The sequence below is a fragment of the Paroedura picta genome, chromosome 5 (assembly GCF_049243985.1).
Source record: "Paroedura picta isolate Pp20150507F chromosome 5, Ppicta_v3.0, whole genome shotgun sequence".
In the NCBI taxonomy this organism is placed as follows: domain Eukaryota; kingdom Metazoa; phylum Chordata; class Lepidosauria; order Squamata; family Gekkonidae; genus Paroedura; species Paroedura picta.
In genome coordinates, this window is record NC_135373.1 from 20342901 (window position 1) to 20369251 (window position 26351).

The 26351-nt window shown below is 46.1% G+C and overlaps 2 protein-coding genes across 2 annotated transcripts; both read right to left on the minus strand.

Annotated features, from left to right (window-relative positions):
* Positions 1–1568: 1568 nt before the first annotated feature.
* Positions 1569–4779, minus strand: LOC143837247 (interferon-inducible GTPase 5-like). Its single transcript, XM_077336855.1, has one exon. The coding sequence runs from the start codon at positions 4777–4779 to the stop codon at positions 3589–3591; it is 1191 nt and encodes a 396-aa protein (XP_077192970.1). The 3' UTR covers positions 1569–3588.
* Positions 4780–14457: 9678 nt separating this feature from the next.
* On the minus strand, positions 14458–25656 carry LOC143837248 (interferon-inducible GTPase 5-like). The gene is made up of 3 exons (XM_077336856.1): positions 25468–25656; positions 20163–20884; positions 14458–17928 (listed from the first exon to the last, which is right to left on the minus strand). The coding sequence occupies exons 2-3, from the start codon at positions 20864–20866 to the stop codon at positions 16653–16655; spliced, it is 1980 nt and encodes a 659-aa protein (XP_077192971.1). The 5' UTR covers positions 20867–20884; positions 25468–25656; the 3' UTR covers positions 14458–16652.
* Between the last annotated feature and the right edge of the window lie 695 nt (positions 25657–26351).

Here is a 26351-nt window from a genome sequence, read left to right on the forward strand (position 1 = left end):
CTCTGTGAGTTTGGATACTTGGGAAAGTTTATTGAAGTTTGATATATGGTTTACCCCTTGCTATTCTATCACGGAAAACATTTATAAAATGATCTATCATTGGCATCTTACTCCTGTTAGGGTAGCAAAATGGAATTATAAAATATGTGACAAATCTTAGAAAGAGGGGTGACTTTTTCCACATGTGGTGGGAATATAAGAAGGCAAGACAATATTGGGATAATATACTTGAGGAATTTTTTAAAAGTTTAAAAACCTAGAGCTATTTCTGTTGGATTTTTTTAGAGGGCAGGGTCCATCAGAATCTTACAGTTTTATTTATGTATGTGACTTCTGCAGCTAGAATTGTTTTTGCCTCTAAATGGAGGAGCCCTGATATTCCCTTGACTGAAAAGTGGTTAAGGAAATGGTTGGATTATGCTGAAATTGCCAAATTGTCTGCCATTTACAAAGATCCAGATCTATATGTCTTTTATCTTCTCCCTCATCCTTCCTTTCTCCCTTAATCCTTGTTCTTTTCCTTCATTCTTTCAGTCTCCCTCCCTCCTTTCTCCTGCCTTCCTCCATTTCTCCTTCCTTTCCTCCTTCCTTTTTCTCCTTCCTTCCCTTCTTTCTGCATTTCCCACTCCTTCCCTCCATCCCCTCCCCTGCTTTCTCTCTTTCTCATTCTTTTTCTCTTTCATCCTTTCTTTCATCCTTTCTCTCTCCTTTTTCTTTTTCTTTTTCTTTTTCTTTTTCTTTTTCTTTTTCTTTTTCTTTTTCTTTTTCTTTTTCTTTTTCTTTTTCTTTTTCTCCTCTCTCTCTTCCTTTCTCCATTGCTTCCCCTTTTTCTCTTTCATCTTTTCCTTCCTTCCTTCCCTTTCTTTCCTGTTTCTGTTTCTCTTTTTCTTTCTCTTTTTCCCCCTTCCTTCCTTTCATACTCTTTCCCCACCTCCTTTCTTCCATCCAGGGCCTATTCTGCATACAATGGATAATGCACTTTCAATGCACTTTAGAAGTAGATTATCCTGTTCTGCACAGGAAAATCCAGCTGCCAAAGCACATTGAAAATGCATTATCCTATGTGTGCGGAATGGGCCCTGGTCTATTGTCCTTCTCCCTTGAAGATCCCCTTCTCCCTGAGGGTCTCCAGGCCCCCAACTGGAGGTTGGCAACCCAGCTGGCTGCATATTGGATGGAGAGGGGATTTCATATTCTGAGTAGTGCAGCAGTAGAATCAGCTGCCTAAAGAGGTGGAGAGTTCCCACACACTGGCAGTCTTTAGGCGGTGGATAGATATCAAGAATGCTATAGGCTGATCACGCATTGAGTAGAGGATTTGACTAGATGGCATGTATGCCCCCTTCCAACTCTATAATAACCTAATCCTTTATCCCAAGCAATGCAAACAGGCAATTCTGTATAGGAATACAAACAGCAAATGCAGAAAGTGATTAGATGTATGGCAGAATCAACATGAAGAACATGGATTCTGACAGGTAGATCAACAACAACAAGCCTTTAATAGCATATAATGACAGGTAGATTAAAAATGTGGACTATGTTATTTTAATTTTGTAACTTTCCCAAAGTCTCCTCATGTCTCTACTTTCTCCTGACTTTGGGTAGCAGATAGTGCTCCTCTCCTCTTTACTTTAGCAGGGTTGTTACATGGGAAAGTGACAGTTCACACCTGGGGTTTGGTGGCAAGGAGCACCTCAGGTTGGGAGTAACCTTAAAGCCACAGGGGTTTCTGCTAACTTGAGTTTCAGCAAAGAGCTTTCATGTACCTACTTTGTTAACCCTTTAATAAAGGGTTCCCCAATAAGAACTCAACTAGAATATGAAAGACATTTCATCTGCACTCTGCTCCACTCCCCCCTTCCAAGAGTTTGCATCTAGTAGCACCCATTCCCTCCCCCACACACACACACAATTATCCTGTTGTTCACTGTCCATATTGGTTCTTTCTGGGAAGAGTTTCAAACAGAAATTCTCTCTCCCCCCTTTTCTCATCTGTAAACTTCCATTTCTTATACTATGTATAATTCATCCATAGGGTCACCAGGCCTACTGCGGACGAGCCTCATTTCCCACCCCCCACTCACCGTGGCATTAGGAGACAAACCTGCAACAACATCATGATGTTGGTACATCATTTTCAGGTCAAGCCAAGATGTGAATTCTGGCAATTCCTAGAGCTATATCAATTTCTCCGCAAATTGACCCATGAACATGTTAGCAATTTCCAGAGCCATCAAGGAACCCATGGCAATATCTTGAAATCTGCTTTAAAAATGGTATTAAATCAAAAATAAGGTAAAGGTAAAGGTATCCCCTGTGCAAGCACCAAGTCATGTCTGACCCTTGGGGTGACGCCCTCTGGCATTTTCATGGCAGACTCAATACGGGGTGGTTTGCCAGTGCCTTCCCCAATCATTACCATTTACCCCCCAGCAAGCTGGGTACTCATTTTACCGACCTCGGAAGGATGGAAGGCTGAGTCAACCTTGAGCCAGCTGCTGGGATCGAACTCCCAGCCTCATGGGCAGACAGCTTCAGACAGCATTTCTGCTGCCTTACCGCTCTGCGCCACAAGAGGCTCTTTAAAAAATAGTTCTTGCTTAATATTAGTGTGGCCAGTGCCACAAGAAAAAAAAGAAGGCGGATGGGAATCATGTCTCTTCATCAATCTATTTCCTACAGCTGACAGTGCTTCTTGTTGTGGAATGTTTGTATATAGAGAGACCACATCTAGAGTTACTCAAAGAAAATTGGCACTCACATATTTCAATTGGCCCAATTTATTAATGAGATTGGTAGTATCCTTAATATATGGTGGTAAGATTGGTACACATGGACTAAGGCAGCCTTTATCAATTTTTTTAAATCATTGAGAACCCCCTGAAATGTTCTTCAGGCTTCAAGAACCCCCAGAAGGGTCTTGATTGTGCAGAATATGGTTGGGAAGCAGAGCTGTGCACTTGCCAACCGAGGGTTGAAGGACTGAATTATAACCTGAAATTATAAATCTTCCTGGTGGGGGAATTTTATTTTTATGGATTTGGGGCAGAATATCAAACACAGGTCATGATGGTCAGTCCATAGTCTGAGAAGAGTGCTTGCACTCGAAAGCTCACGCCTTGAATAAATCTTTGTTGGTTTTAAAGGGGCTACTGGACTCTGATTTTATTGTGCTACTTCAGACCAACATGGCTACTCCTTTGAATCTACAGGTTTTCCAAGGTATTCTTTATCTCAAAAAGCTTTTTCTTAGAGTTAGAAGAAGAAGAAGAAGAAGAAGAAGAAGAAGAAGAAGAAGAAGAAGAAGAAGAAGAAGAAGAAGAAGAAGAGTTGGTTCTTATATGCCGCTTTTCCCTACCTGAAGGAGACTCAAAGCGGCTTACAGTCACCTTCCCATTCCCATTCCCCACTGGCACTTCTTGTTCTTCCTGGAAGAGATGTAATGGTGACTTTACCAATGTTACATAACCTCCTATATCCCTGCCCCATGCCAGCCACTCGTTGCCAGGTTCATCTGGCATTCATCTACTATACACTCAGGCCTCCCATCCCGGACGACTGTTTTGGATCTTTAGATGGGACTCTTTATGGCTCGGCAGCTTTTGCCAAGACATTCTCAGCATCTCCCTCAACATTCTTCAGAAAGCTCTTCAGCAGGTAGAAAGTAGTTACAAAAGAAAGTCCTCCACCAAATAGACAGTTCACCGAGGGTACCATGTCCGAAACCAGTTCAATGGTGGACAGAGTCAAACACAACTTTGACCTGCATAAAATGTTGATTACAAATAGTGTGGTGACCTCACTAGCGAGTGGAGACTTCTTGATAGCAGCTCTCAACATTTCCACCTGTTTGTCAACCCGGCTTGCAAGGCTAGTGAGGGAAGCTTCATCCAAGCCGAATGAGAAGCAGAACTGCTTCAGGATGGTTACCAACATAATGGTGCTAGAAAAAAGAGAAAGGCCTGGGACAGGAGTAGTACCGGCGGCGCAAGACACAAGAGCTGTTTTCCAAATAAGACGCTCCAAAGCAACCTTGTTCTTTTCCAGGGCTTTTCTTGAGAAACTGGGTAAAGCCAGGATCAATACACGCTTCCTAAGATATTCAATTTCATTATTTAGAGCATCTTGCAGGAGGGAGAAGTCATACTTGTCCAAATGCCAGGTGGAGATGAGGAATACCCTTGGAGAAGTCTCCAGTATTTCCATCAAAATATCACAGCAGTATCTCCTTATCTTCTCAAGAGTTTTTTCTTCACTGAAATTGGGTTTCCAGCCTTCAGAATTCATACATAGATCCACTTTGGAACGCACGAAGTAAAACTTCTTCTTCATTTCTTGAATTTCCTGGGCCAGTTTGGTGTGATTGGCAGTGAAACGTTCTGCAGCGACAATTATGAAGAAATCATACCTGCTCAAGTTCATCTGCTTGGGGTATTCCTCTGGTTTTAATGTGGACATCCCAATTCCTGGGAGATCCCATAGTGTTATTTTAGGGAACCTAGGGTGTGGATATCCTTTTGTCTCCATTGTTGTTAATGTGACCCCAGTTTCAGCTGCACCCTCTTCAGAATCTGTCATGCCCCGCAGCGCATTGACAAGGGATGATTTACCTGAACCTGGTTCTCCTGTTATGGCAATGTCAAGTCTGGTGTTCTTTAATAAACTCAACTCTTGATGGATTTCACTTTCTACCTCTTGGATATTTCCTAGGTTCAAAGCAGCCTTCAGCTCATCCAGTTCTTTTCCTACAAATTTTCTTGAGATGGTAAGACCCATGGATGCTGATGATTCAATTCATCTGAAAAACAAGGAGATAATATTGATTGTTCATTCATCCTGCCAGATAATGTTCCAATTATATTTTCTTTTGGCAGGATTTCCCAGTGTAGGAAATCTTTCTTTGGCCATTTCACCATCTGTAGAAAACTAGATCTGTAGTAGCTAGATTCAAGTCCAGTAACACCTTAGAGCAGTGGTTCTCAGCCTGAGATCGGGACCCCTTTGGGGGTTGAATAAACCTTTCACAGGGGTTGTGGCAGGGCAAACAGCTTGGCGGGGGTCCCCATCCGCACAACAGCCTTGTGGGATAGATCAAGATAGAGTGTTCATCTGTCTGGAGCAGCAGAAAAGAGTGAGATTGGCATGGCGGGACAAGAGGCAGAACTGAACCCAATTTATATACAATCATGAACAATGGATCTTCAGTTGTGGGGGTCACCACAATATGAGGAATTGTATTAAAGGGTCGTGGCATTAGGAAGGTTGAGAACCACTGCCTTAGAGGTTCCAACATGATTTTGAGGGCATAAGCTTTTGAGAGTCAAAATACCTATTCCACTGCTGAACTATCTGTGTGTGTGTGTGTGGGGGGGGAATTCCTGAAACCTAGCCAGTACTGTTCTACATATAGTTTAAACCCATTACTGCAGGTCCTATTCTCGGCTGTCAACAAGAACAGCTTCCTGACTTTGTCTATGAAACAAGCTTTCAAATACTCCAAGAGAGCAATCATGTCCCCTCTCAACCTTCTCTTCTCCAGGTTGAATATTCCCAAGTCCCTCAGCCTTTCCTCACAGGGCTTGATTTCCAAGGCTGGGGTCATCAGACTGTCCTTCAGATGTTTGCAGATCACGCTCTCCGGCACAGGGGATTTGAGTGCAGCCTCTCAACCACCTGTCTTTCCATGTCAGTCCTCCACCCAGACATTATACATCGCCTACGACCATTCCTAACAGAGACAAAAGAGTAGAATATTTTAGTAGGACTATATTTATTTACAGTCAAAGTCTAATGAAAAGATAAATTAGGTACTGAGCCTTTCTGCTTTCTCTCGGTCCCTGTACTCCTCTTTGCATATTTGGACTCTACCAACAGTTATATCATTTTTAGTGGTAATGGAAGCCAAGTCCGCAGAGGAAGAAAGATGGTTGAGAGCCATCAGAAGTCCTCAAGCAAAGATGTCCTCTCTGTCAACTTGTTGGTCTCAAATCCAACCCCAACCTTGCATGACAACAGAGTCCATGGGTTGTGCAGCTTAGGTTTGCCAACTTCATCCTGGAAAATTCCTACAGATTTCTGAGCAGAGTGGGTGGCCACATCCTGGCAGGGGCTCATGGGAACTGTAGTTCATGGACATGTGGAGAGCCACAGTTTGGCCTGATGAGAGAGTCTACCCTCCAAAGATGCCAGTTTTCCAGGGAAACTGACCCCAGTCTCCTAGAGATGTAATTCCAGAAGGATGCCAGCCGCCCCTGGAATCTGGCACCCATCTGGGCCCCCAGAAAAGCATCCTGTCTCCAAATGCTCCTCTAAGGAGCCCTGAAAAAGGAGGGTGGCTGGCCCAAAGGGACATGTGAATAACCAGGGTGGGGTAAGGATCACAGGATGTATTGGCTCCTGCTTGTGAAAGAGGAGAACGGAGACGTACGTCAGAAGCAAGAGGGTCGCACTGCCAACTGCCAGTGCTTCCCAGAGCCTGCCCAGCAGCTAACGTTGCCAGCCTCCAGATAGTGGCTGGAGATCTCCTGCTATTACAACTGATTTCCATGAAACAGAGATCAGTTTCCCCCGGAGAAAATGGCTGCTTTTGGACTCACTGACATTATATCCCTTTGAAGTCGTTCCCCTCCCCAATCGCCACCCTCCCCTGGGTCCACCCACAATCTGGTGTTAGCAACACTAGCTTGTACAGTAAGGGAGAGAAAGACTGAGTCAGAGCTAGCAGGTAAAAGGTTGCATGAACTTGCAAATGAATGAGAAACTGCAGTGATGGTTTGCTGAGGTTTTCTTTCTTTTGTCATAGAGTTCATGTGATGTTGGGAGCAGCTACATCAACTATGAAGTACACTGAAGGAAGAGGGGGAAACTTGGGACATAGCAGATAGGCTTTCAAAATGGGCTAAATAATAGCTGAATTTCCTCCTTCAAGCTGCTGTTAAAGGGACAGGAGTTTTGGCAGAAGAAACTCTTCCATGTTCCTGTCCTGTCCCAATTGAATTCCTCCCATGAAAATAGGAACAAGCTTTTATTGGGTCAAATGTGGGGGAAAAAACACATTTGACTTGAAAGCACAGAAACTTTATGCAGTATTCCCAATCCTCCACATTTCCTAGTTAAGGGGAAAATGTTCTTTGAACAAATGACAAAGATGACCTGAACTCAAGGGTAACAAGAAAAAGAAATTTTACTTTAAAACATAGAAGAGACTTTTAACTTATTGTGAACAGATTAACTTCCAAAAAGATTAATTTGCTACAGCTCCAAGCCCCAGGTAACAGAGAGAAGAAAAATGTAAAATGAAACAGAAGGCAAGAAAGAGAGAGAGAGAGAGAGAGAGAGAGAGAGAGAGAATTATCTTAACCCTTTCGCTCCCAGATCCCCTTGCAAGTTCACTTACAATATCTAACAAAAACAAGATATACCTTGTAGCTGCCTGTGTTGCCTCTCTCTCCAGGCAGTTTATTGGGTTAATGGCCCAGTGATCCTACAAAACATGGTTTGTAAATAATAACAAAATGTGATCTGATAAGACAGATGGAGTAAGGGAGGCTTTATTTTATTTATTTACTAGGGGCCAAGCCTTTTGTATTCAGTAATACAACGGGTGCTAGATTAGGGAGGTGAAGAACTCTGCAGATGGCCTTGCCCTCCCCCCAGGCTGCAGGCAGCTGTTAGGGAACTCACCGGCAGGGGCAGCTCTCATACGGCAGAGATCTGCAGCCTCCGAGCCTCAGAGAGAAGTGGAAGGAGGAGGGGTGGTCAGGAGTGGGGTATCAAAAGCAATTGGCTGGCCACTGGACAGACAGGCAAGCTGGTTGGAGGAGGAGGCACTCAGGGGCGGGACATCCGCCCTGAGTGGCTGTTAAGCACTGAGTGGCACTTAAGCCATGAGCCCAGGCCTTACCAGAGATATATTATGTGAAACAGATATTCTGATTTTTAAGCAGCCATTCCCCAAAGGCTTAGGGTGGCTCACTACGTTTTATAGAACATATAATATTAAATACATCCCTATAAATACATTAAAACATTTTAAGATCACTCCACTAAATTTAATTGATAGCTATATCAAGTCTCTACCTTCTCTCTGGTGGGAGAGAGGGAACATAAAGTGGATTCTCAGTGTTAGTTTTGGCAGAGATTTTAATAACAGTCAACAAAGGCCGCTCTGCAGAATTGCTTAATGTCCCCAAAAGTCCTGGACTCACTTGGAAGAGCATTCCACCGGACCAAGGCCAGGGCTGAAAAATTCCCGTTGAGGCCAACTTTTCCTATCTGGAGCTGGAGAACTAGAACAAATTTTGTTTGCTCAATAGTGGACGATGGGGGCAGGGAAGCAGAGCAGAGAGCATGAATTTCAGGCTCAAATAACCAGGCTATGGTTTACCATTACGTATGGCTACGGAGAGACTTGAGACTTTTGTCCTATTAAAAATATGTTATTGGACAGCATGTTGGTTGCTCCTTGTTCTTCATATTCAACATCCCCGTGGAGCCTGGAAAGCTCCCCTGGAAAGCTGTTTTTACCATAGAGTTAGTGAGAGATAGGAACACTTTCTTACCACACTGGCCTGCTTCCCCCTTCTCCATCCTTCAAGCCTACAACATGGTGGGTGCAGAAATACCTCCAGCATTTCTCTCCATCCAGCTATTTAGATTAGAATACGAATCTCCTCATCACTTAATTCATGTGTAGAATTAAGTCTACTAATAAACAGTTTCTATATTATTTAAGCAGAACCTTGGAGAATGTGTTTTTCTTTGTTTTTGTTTTCTGGCTACATGCACTCAGCTGCATGCTGTGCTTAACAGCCAAACACTGCCGACATTCAGATTATTAAAACTTTGCCACAAGTCTACCAATTAATATCCTTCAGAAGGACCAAAAGTCTAATTCCTTATGAGGCAGCGTCATGTGTGTTCAACTGAAAAATATTTCCAGTACAAAACACAAAGCAAAAGGCACTAGGGTGGAGGAGAGCAAGTTGGGAGAGTCGATTTGAAGAGGAATGGACTCGCTGTTGAAGCTCAGAAGAAGAAGCAGAAAATAATAGCTGGGTAGATGGTTGCCGGGCTTTTCCTCCGCTCTCACCTTTCCTGCATTTCCAGAGCTCGTCGAACAATGGCAGGAAGAGAAGAAAGCAGACTGGTTTTAAGAACATTTCAGGCAACGCCCATGACTGATCCATCCACAAGGTGTGGCAAGATAGTGGAGTCATCATCTCCCAAAGTAGAGTTTGTTAATCCACTGGTATTTCTCTTCCAGGGAGGTGGGTTAATTTTCTAAAAACATTTCACAAAATGTTGCCATGGCTTGCCATACCCAAAGAGAAAGCCACGTTTGAGGTATTGAGGAGAAGGGTCTTTTCCCACAGAAAGACCTGTTTGGATGAGAGAAAGAGGCTCTTCCCTTGGCAACGGGCTCCCCCCTTTGCCAAATTTCAATAAAATTGAAAGGGTACAGAGGAGAGCGACGAGGATGATCTGGGGCCAAGGGACCAAGCCCTATGAAGATAGGTTGAGGGACTTGGGAATGTTCAGCCTGGAGAAAAGGAGGTTGAGAGGGGACATGATAGCCCTCTTTAAGTATTTGAAAGGTTGTCACTTGGAGGAGGGCAGGATGCTGTTTCTGCTGGCTGCAGAGGAGAGGACACGCAGTAATGGGTTTAAATTTCAAGTACAACGATATAGGATAGATATCAGGAAAAAGTTTTTCACAGTCAGAGTAGTTCAGCAGTGGAATAGGCTGCCTAAGGAGGTGGTGAGCTCCCCCTCACTGGAAGTCTTCAAGCAAAGGTTGGATACACACTTTTCTTGGATGCTTTAGGATGCTTAGGGCTAATCCTGCGTTGAGCCGGGGGTTGGACTAGATGGCCTGTATGGCCCCTTCCAACTATATGATTCTATGATTCTATGATTCTATGAAATAAAGTGGAAGGACATTACTAACTGCACAGTGCATTAAGGTTCATGTTCCTGGAGCAATTTTTGAAAAGATACCCTCGGTAGCTTCTTGATGGAGATGGAAATCAAAACATTGTCTCTTGTTCCATAAACTGAATCGTTTGGTCTTTGGAGCATGATCTTCTAAGACCCACCAGGGCCTGCAAGACGGAGCTCTTCTGCCAGGGTTTTGGTTGAGGCCAGCTTAAGGAGGAAATCTTGGGTCCTTCTGCTGATATCCTCCAATGGTATCCAGCTACATCTTCCTGCATAGATGGTTTGGCAGCTGCAGGGTGGGATTTTGGGGGAAACTGGGAAGTTGTATTGTATATTTTATTTTGCATCGTTTAAACTGTTGTGAGCCTCCACAAGCTGGCCTGGCCAAGAGCAGTGGCATATAAATATTAATAATTCATAAGATAATGAAAACGGAACTCAAAGAGCATGCAGCCCCAATTTCTTCACTCTCCTTATTGCAACACACTAAGCTGCAACTGAAAGCAGAGGAGCAAAAATTTCCCTTGGAAGCCCAGATGTTGTTCTTTGTGGGTGAAGATTCACTTTCCCGTACATCAGCTGCTTGACAAGGTATAGAGTTGCCAATCCCAGGATGAGAAATTCCTGGAGATTGAGCCTAGGGTGGGAGGGATTTCAGTGGGGTATAATGCCATAGAGCCCATCCTAGGGTTACCAGGTCACATCTGGCCACTAGCAGGGGATAAGAAATAGGCTTGTTAGATCCGGAGTGGGAAGCTTCTGGAGATTTTGGGATAGTGCCTAGGGAGGCCAGGGACCTTGGTAGTGTCCAGCCTCCAAAGCAGAAGTCTTTCCCAAGTGAACTGAGCTGTGTAATCCAGAGTTGTGTAATCAGTTGTAATTCCAGGAGATTTCAAGTCCCCCCTCCCTACCTAGGGGTTGCAAAACCTAACTAGGTGTGATGTGAGGCGACGAACAATTGGGTGGAACTAGGGCCCTTTCTGGAGGCAAAACTTACTTTCAATTATCACTGAACCTGAGTTGGGCCTATTTTGCACACAATAGATAATGCACTTTCAATGCACCTTAGAAGTAGATTTTCCTGTTCCGCATAGGAAAATCCAGCTGCCAAAGCACATTGCAAGTGCACTATCCTATGTGTGCGGAATGGCCCCAGGTGTTCCTTTAATTCGCATCCTGTGCCTGCATTCTGCTCCCTTAAAAAAAAAAATCTGAATTTCTATTTGGAATGGTGGAGCATGAGAAAAAAGAGGACACTGTGGCAGCACTGGGGGCAGGAGGGGAGTTTATGCCCATCGTTGGTCCCTCCTTATTGGTCAAGTTCACACTGGGCATGATTGTGAAAATTGTAGAGAGATTCTCCCTGCTGTGTTTACTGTCATGTACCCATCTTTGCTGAACTTTTAGTTCTTTTCCACTATTCAGTACTGCTAGGCATTTAAAGTTATCTTTAAAAAAAAAAAGAACAGGATGGGTCTCACAATCTACCAGTTCATCATGAATGCATTCCCCCACCCCCAAAAAATGTGCTGATGATCTTGTTGATTCTGGAGCCAGATGAGAGTGTGAAGGGCTCTAGGCAATGTTTGGAGGAAGGGGGTGAAGGCTCCCTTGTGGTGCCTGTTTAAAGGGGCTGTACCAGCAAGGCACCGGCCAGCACAGAGAGCCTTAATAACACAACCCATTTAAAAGGGGCAGCCCACCAACTTTAGGGGCTCCAGTCAATGAAGAAAGGACAATGGGAGAGGGAATAAGGACACAATTCTCCTCCATCAGCAGCTGGCATTGGGATGGTCTCCCATCCAAGGCACAATTTTACATCCTGTTATCAGTCCCTTCTGAGAGCCAGCTTGGTGTAGTGGTTTGGTGTATGGACTTCTAATCTGGCGAGCTGGGTTTGATTCTGCACTCCCCCACATGCAGCCAGCTGGGTGACCTTGGGCTCTCCACAGCACTGACAGAGCTGCTCTGACCGAGCAGGAATATCAGGGCTCTCTCAGCCTCACTTTCCTCACAGGGTGTCTCTTGTGGCCATCTTGAGACTCCTTCTTGTAGAGAAAAGCGGCATATAAGAACCAACTCCTCCTCCTTCATATTGTACTAGATTGTCCAGTTTTTTCAAACCAATAAGCTGTCAATCAGGATTATTTGTCAGATTTAAATTTAAGACACAGTTCTAAGTTCCTTATTAAAAAATCTATGCTATGTGAATCTCATAAAGCTTGTTAAAGTTACTGATGTACGTGAGTAAACAGTCATTATTTGCTCATTCAGAAGGGACACATTTAGTTATGTATAGAATAACTCAGTTTTTTGGTATTTAGTCATGTTACTCTTGAGTTAATTGAGTGAATTACTATGCCAATAAAGGTGTCTTGAGCCCTGGCCAGGGACACTCTCTTTCCCCTCTGAGGGTTGCCATCCTCCAGGTGACACCTGGAAATCTGCTATTACAGTTGACTGCCAGATGACTGAGATCGGTTCTCCTGGAGAGTAGACTCTATGACACTATAACCTGCCGATGTCCCCAGCCTCCACGGTCAACATCAGGTATTTTCCAATCCACAGTTAGCAACCCTGCTTCATGGCCAGTGTCCACCCATTGCCTGTATGGCCAGATCTGCCCCACAGGGAGGTTTTGGCTGGCCCCACTCTACCCCTGATACCCTTTGCCAGTTACCTCTACCTGGCAAGTCCTGTGCCACATGGCCTCTCAGTCCACATCCCACCCATGCTCAATCTGGCTCTTCACCAGGGCTCCCCTAACCCTGCCACTGAATGAAGATGTGTCCTGAGAATGGTCAAGAGTGAAGTCAAGGGACACACCCACATATTGTTAGATCTGCCTTTTCCTACATTTTGACTGTGGAGAAGCCCCTGAAGTATTTTTCAGACTTTGAGGAGCCCAGGAACTTTGCCGGAAGTGATGTCAGCTGACTACACCTCCCTGCCATGCCCAGGGAGGACTGGAATGGGGAGAAAGGATGAAGTTTGAGGCAGGAGTATGTGTCTAGGCTCCGCCCCTCTTTCCCAGGCAGAGTAGCTGTATGAGAATGCCAGTCCCATGACAATAGAAGCGATTGGTTCCGTTTTCACAATATTGGGGCTATCTCGTGGCCATTAAAACAGCATATTAGGGAATGCTCACAGAACCCTAATTGGGAATCCCTGCGATATTGTGCTGTTATTGGCCTCAAGCCAGGGTTCGCAACCCTACTGAGCCTGTGGCCATCTTTTGAAATCTGATACAGTGTGTTGGTCATAAGTACAAAATGGCTGCCGAGGGAGGAGAAGCCAGCTATAAGATGATGTCACAAGAAGCAGAACGGACCACAAAGCATCAGGGAGTGATGACATGCAAAACTGCAATCGTAACTAACCTTTCAGGTAGAAGTTGTGCTTAAAGGGACATCTTTTCAAACCAATATGCTGTTTAGAAGAGGTTTTCTGGCTTGCCTTCATTCACAGTGAAGCACCTTATACTGAGGCGGCAGCTTTGCAAGAGCAACTTTGTAAAAATCTGCATGGCTCATCAGATCTTCAATGCCCAATCACAAGGCCTGCTGGACAAATGCCATATCTGGCCCCACCCACTTTCTACAGATATATCAGGTGATATGACTATATATGGCAGGGGTAGTCAAACTGCGGCCCTCCAGATGTCCATGGACTACAGTTCCCAGGAGCCCCTGCCAGCATTTGCTGGCAGGGGCTCCTGGGAATTGTAGTCCATGGACATCTGGAGGGCCGCAGTTTGACTACCCCTGCCATATATGGTTATGCCAACCTACCCCCCCCCCCACCCGGCTGAACGGGGAGGGGATGGATATTAGACAAGTTGAATCAGAGGTCGCCATCTTATTTTGCTATTTGCTATTGTGCTGTAAGGGGTGTCTTATGGGGTTGTATTGTATTTTGACTGTTTTTACCTTGTGTAAACCACCGCAAGTCCAATGGGAGAGCAGCGGCATAAAATGAATGAATGAATGAATGAATGAATGAATGAATGAATGAATGAATGAATGAATGAATGAATGAATGAATGAATGGCCAATGATGGGGTGGAAAGCATAAGGGTCCTGGTCACACAAAAAAACCTTGCTGGCTAAGGCTTGTCACACATGATAGTGAATTAAGTCTAGAGAGGTCAGTACTCTCATTTTAACTTAACTGAGTGAGAGGGGTGGGGTGGCGGGGAATGACAGAGTGATGCATGCCTGCCTCAGCCCTGTTTCTGGTCCAGTGGAGCTGGCTGCTGGGCCATTTCTGGCATGGGGGGGGGATCACGGAGCACAATGTCACATCCAGTGGGAGTGTCTGGATATTGTCACTTCTGGTGATGTGATTTTTGGGAGCTTGGCAGGGAGGTGTGACCTACTGGCATCACTTCTGGGGTTTCTCAAAGCTTGAAGAACAGTTTACTCCTCTACTCTCAACCACTGCCCTAACGCCCTCTGATCGCTATTGTAATGTTTAAACATCCCTTCAAAATAAGATACAGACACGCCACAACAATGAACATAAGGAACATTTTATTTTCATGGAAATTTTAACTCATGACAATGACAAATCAATGGGAACCCTGAGCTTGTTTCTCTGCAACGAGATAGTCCCATCTGGGAGTGATGGGAGACAATGACACCCGAAGTGTGTTGTAAAGGGCCGGGGGGGGGGAGGCGTCCTTCACGGCCCACCTCCAATTAGTCGACGCACCACATGTGGTCCGCAGCCCACAGGTTGGGGATTGCTACTTTAGGCTTATCCATATTGAGCCAGGATATGGCCACGTCCTATGATCCTATGGTTCTATATGTAAAATCAAAAACTTAATATTCTAAAATTATAAACAAAAAAAATCCATCTCTTTTTCAAATGCATAATCCCCCCTTGAGTCCTCAAATCTATATCTCGGTGCATGTTTTAGAAAATATTTGAGTGGACTAGATATTTATTCTGTTTGCATAGGTATGGGTATTAGCTATACATTTTTTCTATGTTTTCCATAAAAATAAAATTAAAAATACAGCTAATGAATAGTGAATGTTTAGAATAGAGGCCATCTGGCTCCTGGAAGAATCTGGAAGAACCAGGAGTTGATGCTGTAAGATCTGGAGATAATACAGTTCGGGCCTGTAGGACTACGATGTGCAATTTGTAAATAAATATGTTGAGTTCCTTCATTAAGTGGATCTAAGCTGCTCACTACAACAAACAAAACATCATTTCAAGTATCCAGGGCCACTTTGCATGTTGAGGGCAGTCATGCTCCTTGATGATGTCGGAATAGACCATGTCTGGTGTACAAAGAGAAGAAGAGAAGACCCTGAAGGGGGCAGCAAGAAGACTGTTAGATAGGTCAGAGAGTTCAGGAGTCAGGACCTTTCTATCTGGTAAGTGTGCCTTCTTGTCTGTTCCTAGATTGCTACTCTTAGGACAATATCTCCCTTCTTCTCGGAAAGTTCTCCTCTCTCTCTTCTTAGGTAGCCATATAGACAGACACTTGTTCATATCTCCCCTTTGCACTATCAGAGTATAAATATCAGAGTATAAATCAGAGTATAAATATCAGAGTATAAATAAATCCTTTTATCTCCTTTATCCTAAAGTACAGTGTGTGCATATCTATGACTTATTTACCCTGCTAACAGATGGAAACGGGCCTAGCACTTACCCACATGGTGGGAGACCTGATGCTCAGGTGGTTAGACTTGGTGCAAATTCCAGCACAAACCAGAAGAGTTGCTGTGGCACTGCAGTGACCTTCTAACACAGTCGTCCCCAACCTTTTTCGGGCTGGGGACCGGGGGGGGGGAGGAGGAGAGGGAGGCCTGGGGACCGGAAGGGGAGAGAGGGGCCCGGGCGCCGGCACACCGGCAGACGCAAACATGCAGGTGCGGAGCTGCCACGCCTGCACGTTTGTGTCCGCTGGTGAGCCGGTGCCGGCGCCTCCCCCGTGCAGCGTGGCGTTCACTGGCAGGCACAAATATGCGGAGCTGCCATGCCTGCGCGCTTGTGCTCAGACCTTCCCCTTCCCGCAGCACGGCTAGGCTTGGGTTATTCATTTAGCACTGCAGGGGGAGGGAGGCGCGCCTGCTGGCGCATTGGTGCCAGCATCTCCCCCCTCCCCCCCTTGGCCCAGTACTGAGGGCCTGGGGTTTGGGGAAGACTGTTCTAACACATGGCCTGAAACTCCATAAAAACCATGGAATTTGGGGGCAAGTGCTAAACCACTGCCGTAGGGGTGAGTGCTAAACCCTTGCCCTGGTGCACTACCACTTCTGGGTCACAACGGAAGTCTTGCCAGAAGCTGCATCACTGCATAGAAGTTATGATCCCAACCCCCTTCCCCAGTAAGTTCCCACACCTCCTCCCATTTACCACCGTTGCCAGGCCATACCTAGTTGGAAAAAGTATCACAAGAATGAGCTATCAGCCAGAACCCTCTCTTCAGAGCTTTGTGGCTCGTGCTGCTCTACATAGCCCCAGATCTGCCATGTGGATTAGCAAAGATGCTTCAAAGGGCTTCCGGATGTCAGATTGATTGAACCGGCACACTTGGAAAAGTCCTCTTCTTGAAATGCATGCAGAGAAAATTTCATTTCACACAAGGTTGTTCGGTTCTATTGTTCTCTTTGGGTGTCGATTATAAGGGGGAAAAAACCAGCCAGAAATGCAAGTCTTTCTTGTGCTCAGGTTCTGATCCTGTGCGCTCATTCATATTTTTCGTTTCCGGGACTCACTTCCCGAATGAGGGTCTTTGATCCTGTGTTGCCGGGCTCAGAAGGCTCAGCAGCTTTTGCCCGAACGTTCTCCGCATCTTCCACAATATCTTTCAGGAAGTTCTTCAGCATGTAGAAAGTGGTGACAAAGGAACTAGCTCCTCCAACCAGAGAGCCCAATACTGGCACAAGATTAAAGACCAGTTCTATCACCATCAGGGTCCCACATATCAGCGACTTGGCCATGAGACCAGCTACAAATTCTGGAGTGATCTCGTTGGACATTGGAGATTTCTTGACGGCGGATTTCAGCACTTGGTAATCTTTGCCGACCTGCTTTGCAGTTCTTCGGAGGGAATCTTCATTCAACCCAAAGGCCTTGTAGAACCTAAGCAGCGCTCCTACCAAGAGGCTAAGATCACAGGCCAAAGAAAGCCCTGGGACAGGAACGACCCCAGCAGCACAAGATGCAAGGGCTATTTTCCAGATATGGGCCTCCATAGCAGCCTCCTTCTTTTCCAGGATTTCTCTTGAGAAAATAGGCATAGCCAGAATAAGCGCCTGCCTCTTGAGTCCATCTAGTTCCATTTCCAAGGTCTCCTGCAAGAGAGGGAAATCGTACATATTCACGTGCCTCCTGGAGATGAGGAAAACCCTTGGCGAAGGCTCTCCTGCCATTCTCAGATTCTCACAGCAATAGTTCTTTATCTTCTCAAGGGTCTTGTTCTCATTGAAGTTGGGTCTCCTTTTCTCGGAATCCATACAGAGATCCATCTTGGAACGCACATAATAATAGTTCTTCTGCATTTTCTTAATCCCCTGGGCCAGGAGGACGTCGTTCTCAGTGAAACGTTCTGAGCTGACAATCATGAAGAAATCATATTGGCTAAAATTGACCTTCTTTAGGTAATTCTGCGGTGTAAATTCAGGTGTCCCGATACCTGGCAGATCCCATATGGTTACGTTCGGAAATAAGGGATGAGGATAGCCGTGGACATCCATAGTTGTTTGAATTACTCCAACCCCAGCTGCACCTTCTTCATAATCGGTCATGCCCCTCAGGGCGTTGACAAGGGATGATTTACCAGCACCTGACGCCCCTGTGATGGCTATGTCAAGTCTGGCATTTTCTAATGCATCCAATTCTTGGTGAACTTCCTCAACCACCTCTTCAAGACTTTTTTGCGCCATTGCATCCTTCAGCTTGGCAAAGGGAAACCCTGAGAAGTAACCAGCAATTCCACTCATCACTGATGCTGCTTTAAACCTAGAAAGGAAGACAGTTATTTATTCAGCGCGTTCCTCCCCCACTTTCGTAACTTCTACCTAGCGATAGGCTTTAGTGGATCTGATGTACAAGCCATGAATTTGCTCCGTGAGAAATAGTCCTCCATTCATTTGAAAGCCAACATAGGTTTTGATCTTGGGAGATACTGGAGAAAGGAAATAATTTGTCAGAAAGCTATCATTTGTGCAAAATATACCCTGGCAGCTACAAAGTACTTGAAAGGGCATGCCGTGCACTGCACAGCACACAGTGTTCATGTATGTATGAATGTGTGTGGTTTTACACTGCAGATCCAAGATCTATATTGTGACTGTGTTGTATGTTCAGAGAGTTCCATGTATTACCCCTGCAATGTTGTATGTGAACCGCTCTGAGCCTTAGGGGAGGGCGGTATAGAAATCTGATGGATGGATGGGTGGGTGGGTGGATGGGTGGGTGGAGCAGAATCTGGATCTTGATGAATGTCCAAGTGCTGACCTTTTCAAAGGGACCAGGAAGGAAGGACTATCCCTGATAAACATAGAACATTCGGAACTTATGTATGATAGCATTGGACAAAGCTTCAATATTCTGCTTTTTCCATAGACTGAGAAACCAGACACGGATGCCAAGTCTGCACATGGATCAGAATAACTAAGTGTCGGACTGGGAAGTCTTGGGTTGAAATTCCCACTCTGTTGCCATCCAGCCTCCATTTGTGATTTGGCTTTCTCTTCCTTCCATTTTGATGCAGGATGAGTTTCTTTCTGCTAGTCTCAACAGGCTAAATGGACAAGTCCACTGTCACACTAAAAGACAGCGAACTAGCAGAAGAAGTTGGGGCATCAACCTACTTATTGAAGGGAGCAGCCAAGCTAGCCCTATCTTTGGACAATCAGACCGTAATCAAGATCTTTCAACGATTCCACTATATGCATCTTACTCTGTTTTATTTGGGGTTTTATTGTGCGTTTTCTTATGATGTTACCCACCATGCGCCTCTACGTCCCCAAGACAAACACACTGGCTTTGTTGTTGTTAGGTGCGAAGTCGTGTCCGACCCATCGCGACCACATGGACAATGATCCTCCAGGCATTCCTGTCCTCTACCATTCCCCGGAGTCCATTTAAGTTTGCAAACACCCTGGCTAGCTCGCATCTAATTTCCCCAACACAAACACTCCATGATGCCAACTCAAACAGTGTGTCATCTAAAGCAGAGGTAGTCAACCTGTGGTCCTCCAGATGTCTATGGACTACAGTTCCCATGAGCCCCTGCCAGCATGCTGGCAGGGGCTCATGGGAACTGTAGTCCATGGACATCTGGAGGACCACAGGTTGACTACCCCTGATTTAAAGGCCAGTCTCTTCCTGTGCGGGTCAAGTCAAAACAACAGGGCCAAATAGACAGGGCAACACATTTTTTCTATTGCTTTATTTCGACACTTCAAAAAGGGGCCCCACGAGATAAAAATGGCAATGGCTCTTCAGACAGACAGCCTCATTCTCGCAGATCCTAATTTCCATCAGGAGGGATCTTGCTAGAGAACAACATGTCTAATCCTCACTTATCTCCCAGCTGTAGGTGGAGATGGGATTATATGGTCTCCTTTTGCTTTCTGTCACACTGTGTGCCTTTACTGGCCCTCTGATTTTATGTAACTCTGGAATGATTTCTCAAGTAAAATCCTTTCTCTCTTTCAACTGGCTGGTCCCAACATGGTTCCTGGCCCTCTGTGGTGAAGCCACAGAGATTTGAAGGGGGATCCCGTAAACCTTCCTTTACATGGGCTATAAACTGAATGAATTAATTAATGATATATAAGAAGCAGACACACGGAGACACAATCTGCAAAGCATCACTGAAGAATGCACCAAAGACCATACCGAAAAGGGGGAAAGAGAGGCTAACTAGATTGGGTTTTCAATCAAACAGGTCCCCAATCTATGGCAATCTGAGGGTTTTCAAGGAAACACTCATCCAGAGCTAGCTGCCGTTGCCTGCCTCTGCATAGCAACCCTGGATTTCCTTGGTGATCTCCCAGGGCCACTCCTCCCTAGATTCTAACCAGATACTAACCAGGGCCACTCCTGCCTAGATTCTGAAATACGATAAAATGTAACTAGACTGGGCCCTCCAGGTCAGGGCTCTCAAACCCACTGAGCCAAGAGCCCCACTGAGCCAACACATCAGCCAAGAAAATATTGTTGAACCTTAGCTAGATCCAACATACCTCTTGGGTTCCTCCTCCTCTGACATTGAGGCACATCTCTTGAGTTCTTCAATTTCATTCTCCAAGGTCTTTCGCAGGAGGGGGAAATCAAACTTATCCCAGTACCAACTAGAGACGAGGTAAACCTTGGGGGAAGAATTGCCGTCCGCCATCAAATTATCATAGCAATATTTCCTGATTTTTTGAAGGGTGGCTTCCTCATTGAAGTCTGGCTTGTTTCTTTCATTCTCAAGGCTGGTGTCCATTTTGGAGCGCACGTAGCAGAGGCGTTTCCCCATTTTCTGAATCACTCGGGACAACTGGAAGTCTTGTGTGGTGAAGCGCTCAGAGAACACAAGGATGAAGAAATCATGCTGGCCGTAATTTATCCTTTCTAGGTATTCCTCAACTTTAAAATTAGATGTCCCGATTCCTGGCAGGTCCCATAATGCGACATTTGGATACACAGGGTGTGGATAACTCTGTGGATCATCTGTGACCTGGGTCACATCAATTGGGGCTGCACCCTCATCGAAATCTGACAGGCGCCGCAAAGCGTTGATGAGGGATGATTTACCGGCGCCCTGCACCCCTGCGATGGCAATGTTCACCAATTTATTCAATCCGCGATTAACTTCAATTGTCAAGTCTTCAAAATCTTCTGTCTCAGTCTTCATCTCTTTGAATGCAGGACTTGGCACTAGTGTTGAACTTTGACCTTCCATGGCTGCTTTTCAGTTGACCTAAAAAATAAACACAAGCATTGGGATTGTTTACTTTGGTTAGATGCCATTCACGACAGGACTTCCTGTTGATACCCTGGGTTTGGGTGTTTCTTGGGAGATGATTTTCTTTAGGACGTTCCTCTGTGGCAGGCTTTCTCAGCCAGGATTTCCTGAAGGCCCTGGAAGTGTTTCCCAAATGCGTGGAAATTAATTAATGTTAATATATCTTTAAAAATGTTAATATATCTTAAGCATTTATTGGGGGATATGACCATGTACGGTCATGTTGACCTTCCCACCCTCCTAAAATGGCCACTGATGGGCCTGGAGGGGTTGGAAAGGGGAGGGGCCCCGGGTAGGTGAGCTTCCCAACTATATTCTGCACAATCGTGCCACTACTGGGGTTTCTCGTAGCTTGAAGAATACCTCAGTAAAAAAGTTGAGAAGGGCTGCTCTATGGGTAGGCAAATAGCCCAGGGTCCTCTAGGGTGGTAGTAGTCAACCTGTGGTCCTTCAGATGTTCATGGACTACAATTCCCATGAGCCCCTGCCAGCAGGGGCTCATGGGAATTGTAGTCCATGAACATCTGGAGGACCACAGGTTGACTACCCCTGCTCTAGGGAACACAGCAACTTGATAAGGAGCACTTTCAAAAGGCTCCAGTCCTTTCATTTTACACTTCTTTATCTTTTTAAAATTATCGTTGACAATTTAAAATTCAGTTCTACCAGAAGTCTGCTCTTTGGAAACACAGGATTTATTTATTTCAACATTCCTATTTGGACACGGGGCCTTTCCCAGAATCATAGAGTTGGAAGGGACCCCATGGGTCACCTAGTCCAACCCCCTGCACTATGCAGGACACACACAACCCTCTCGCTCATCCACTGTCACCTGCCACCCCTGGAACCTTCACAGAATCAGCCTCTCCGTCAGATGGCTATCCAGACTCTGTTTAAAAATTTCCAAGATGGAGAACCCACCACCTCCTGAGGAAGGTCCTGAGGATCTTAGATCTGGCTTTCTCGGTCAGAATTTTGTGAAACCCTGGGGTTTCCTGACGGCCTCCATGAAGTCCTTTTAGCTTCTAGGGAGAGATCAAGCTCGATTTGACCTAGAGCTCTTGGTCTTTTTGGTGGCCCATGGTACCCTCTTTTCCTGCTGCTTCACCCCAACATGGCCACGCACCTGAATCTACCTCCACTGGGAAAGACTGTAAAACAAGGAAAAATCAAAGGCAGCGAAGAAAGAGGAAGACTCAAGCTGAGATGGATTGATTCGGTTAAGGAAGTCACAGTCACAAGTCTCGTGCAAGGCTGCTATTAATAGCTCATAGGATCCCCCATAATTTCTGCAGGGGCTGCAAGACAGAGCCTCTTCCTCCAGACATTTGGTTGAGGCCAGGGCAAGGGAAATCGTGGGGTGTCCCCCTCCCCACTTAGGGAGACAACCAGACACCTACATGCCTTCACCATCTCCGTCGAGGCATAGGGTTTGGGCAGGAGGGGGTTTGTTTGGGTGGGTATAGTTCTTGGGGGATTACCGTTGCTGCCATGCTGGGTGATTGAACAGAGTCCAGGGGCACCTTTAAGAGCAGCAAAGTTTTATTCAAGGCACAAGCTTTCATGTGCTGGGTAACCGTAATTTTGTAAGAAATGTTTTATTGTGTTTTATTGTTCAAGTGGGTAGCCGTGTTGGTCTGAAGCAGCCCAACAAAAATTCAGTCCAATAGCACCTTTTAAGACCAGCCAAGATTTGGAAGAAGAAGACTTGGTTCTTATATGCCGCCTTTCTCTACCCGAAGGAGGCTCAAAGCGGCTTACATTCGCCTTCCCTTTCCTCTCCCCACAACAGACACCCTGTGGGGTGGGTGAGGCTGAGAGAGCCCTGATATTCCTACTCGGTCAGAACAGCTTTATGAGTACCCTGGCGAGCCCAAGGTCACCCAGCTGGCTGCAAGTGGGGGGAGTGCAGAATCGAACCTGGCATGCAGGATTAGAAGTCCACACTCCTAACCACTACACCAAACTGGCTCTCCAAGGCGTGAGCTTTCGAGCGTAGGCATTCTTCCTCAGACTAAATTGAACAAGGTTCATGAGAGCACAGATATAAGCCCCATCTGCCTCCACCCAAGCATAGAAGCTTCTCTTCAAGCCATGCTGGCAAGTTCTCTTGTCCTGAGACCAGAGAGTTAGATTCGAAAGGACATTACATATTACAAACACCACATTACAGTCACATTGTCCCAAATAACGTTTTTATTTTAAGAAGAGGGGATTGTAAGGAATGTGGATGTAAGCGTTGGATTTCGAATCTCTCTAGTCTCAGGACAGGATAACTTGCTGGCAGCGCTTGTCACTTGCCTGCTTGGGTGGAGACGGATGGGACCAACAACTCATCTCTTTTAATTATTTCTTTTCACAAGTGTCGGCCATTAATGACTAACATGGACAGTTTTGTTTCTCCCATGTTTTTGTGAACTACAACTGAACTCAAAAGGACCGATTAGCTGTTTTAGTAAAGAATTGTCATATGGCTTAATTTGGATGTTATGACACAGTTTATTAATTTGCCGCAATTTACGTTTGCCTTCTATCTGTATGCTTATGATCCTTGTTCCATTTAGTCTGAGGAAGAGTGCCTGCACTAGAAAGCTCGCACCTTGAATAAATCTTTGTTGATCGCTTCCACTTGGCCCTCAGCCCCCCCCCCCATTACGACCGCCACTAATCTGCCTAACCCACTGGGTCCCAGTAAGAGTTGAGCTAAGGCTCCTTTGCAGTTCTATCATATTATCATTGCTGTTATCATGTTGGGATTATAGTTGCTGTACTGTTATTGCTGTTGTTACATGTGTTACCTCATGTTATCTGTATCTTTTTCCTGTTGCCTGTAAACCGCCCTGAGCCTTCGGGGGAGGGTGGTATATAAATATGAATATGAATATGAATCAAATACGAATACAAATATAAATATAGGTGCTTTTGAATTCAATTTGTGTTGTGTTTTATTGTTTTAGTATTGTAAGGCTCTATGCGGACCTTCCCTAGGCCTTGATCCTGAAATTGCAGCTGGTGCTGAATGCACCAGCGTTTGCTGACAGGGGCTCATGGGAATTGTAGTCCATGGACATCTGGAGGACCACAGGTTGACTACCCCTGCTCATGGGGACATCTTGGAGGGCCCATATCCAGCCTGTCCTGAGGCAGCTGTATTGGTTGCCAGTTGCCACCCGGATCCAGTTCAAAGTTCTGGTTTTGACCTTCAAGGCCCTCCGCAGTCTGGTTCCCACATATCTGAGGGACTGCTTTTCGCCCTATGCCCCCCGCAGGGCTTTACGCTCTGTGGTTACTAATTTATTGGTCTTTCCCGACCCCAGGGAAGCATGCCTGGCCACAACCAGGGCCAGGGCCTTCTAGGTCCTGGTCCCTACCTGGTGGAATGAGCAGCTGGAGGAGCTGCAGGCACTGTAGTAGCTTTCACCATTCTGCAGGGCTTGCAAAATGGAGCTCTTCTGGCACGTCTATGGTTGAGACCGGTGTGGCAAGGAAGATCAGATGGCCCCCCCCAGTGTCAAGAACGCAAGCACCCGCTATGTGATCTGCGTTCCCTCCTCCCACTCCTGTACTAGATTGGGGGGGGGGGCAGGGGTTAGTGGGTTGTAGACTGCCATGTTTTTTTTAATGTCTTTGGAGTCCGTTTTGTATATGGTTGAATGTCTGCAATGGTTTTAATGGGGCTTTTAACACAGACAAACTGTAACCCGCCACAAGGCAGTTATGAGAGTGGTGGTAAGTAAGTAGGTAGGTAGGTAGGTAGGTAGGTAGGTAGGTAGGTAGGTAGGTAGATAGATAGATAGATAGATAGATAGATAGATAGATAGATAGATAGATAGATAGATAGATAGATAGATAGATAGATAGATAGATAGATAGATAGATAGATAGATAGATAGATGGCGAATAAATCAAATTAATACATAATAAAGTCAGAGGTGACTCAACTACATACACACACACACAATTCTTCTTGAGTGTCCCAAAGGCACAAAGAACTTTGATTTTCAAAAGGGAAACCTTTTTATCCACTGTGGGCATGGCCTTATACCGCTAAGAAATGCTCTTAACAATGTACTATTTTGTAAAAAAGATGGCTACCTCACACGGGGGGAGGGGGGGGCTCTTAAGCATGGTCCCCCTGGCTCCTGAAAACAGCACCCCTGTTGGCAGATCGATCTTTATATGTCGCTAGAAGGTTTTCAGACCCTGCAAAGCGCACTCTGCCCCACTCCCCTTCCCGTTTTTCCTAAATATCGGACTTCTTTAAAAGGTAGCGGCCGGTTTCCAAAGGCTGCCTCGCCGTACTGGGATGCTCTTTCTCAAGAAGACGCCAACACTTCCGCTCCGGGTCTCTCCCCACCGAGGCGACAACGTCCTGCCCGTCCAAAGGAGCCCGGGGCTAGCCGCTTGCCCCGAACCGGGCAGGCGATGGCCGCGGGGCAGAGTCCTTGCGGTCCACCAAAAGCGCCACCGGACCTCGGCTGCAGGCTCAGCGGGAAGGCAGGGCGGGCGGAGGAGGAGAGCAAGCGGAATCCGCTTACCAGCAAAACGTGCCCGGAGGATCTCGGGGAGGACAGGACTGCAGCGGGCGGGCGGTGGGTTTGGGGTGGCGGGGAAGATCTCCTCTCTCCTCTCCTCTCTCTCTCTCTCTCTCTCTCCACTTATCCGAAGCCCCTCTGTTTTCTCTGCGCTCTGGGGAGCCGTGAAAACCAGAGCGAGCAAGCGAAGAGCGAAACCGAAAGCGACTTGGTCAGTTTCAGCTTCGGTCCGCCAGAGGAAGGAGGGAGGGAGAGCGAGGCGCAGCCATCGGAGCGCCCGGCCAAGGCCCGGAGATCGCTTTCCTCTATGGAAACTCTCCGGGGGTCCCTGAGCTTCTCTCGCACGCGGGGCCGAGCCTCCCTCGCAGGGTGGTTGTTGAGGATAAAGCAGAGGGAAAGGCGGACGACGTCAGCTCCTTTGGGGACTCTTTGCGGGAGAAAGGCGAGAGAAATCTTTGTAAAGAGATGGTAATAACCGTTCCATTGAAAAACAGGCTGGCTCAAGAGCCGGCTTGGGGTAGTGGTCAAGAGCCGGTCTGAGCCGGGGAGCCGGTTTGATTTCTTTTCTCGGCACATGCAGCCCGCTGGGTAAACTTGGGCCAGTCACAGTCCTGTTAGAGCTATTCTGCTGGAGCTCTCTCGGCCACCCCGACTTCGCAGGGTGTGTGTTGTGGGGAGAGGAAGGGAAGGCCATTGTAAGTTGCCTTGCAACTCTTTTGGGCTGTAAAAAAAGGGGTGTAAAAACCAATTCTTCTTAATTTGTTTTTTTGGGGATGGGGGATAGCCCAAAGAGGAAATGTGACATCCACTGAACTTAGGCAGATTGTGAGTGGGTAGGCAGGAACGAATGTGCCAGTGTTTGTCTCTTAAAGGTAAAGGTATCCCCT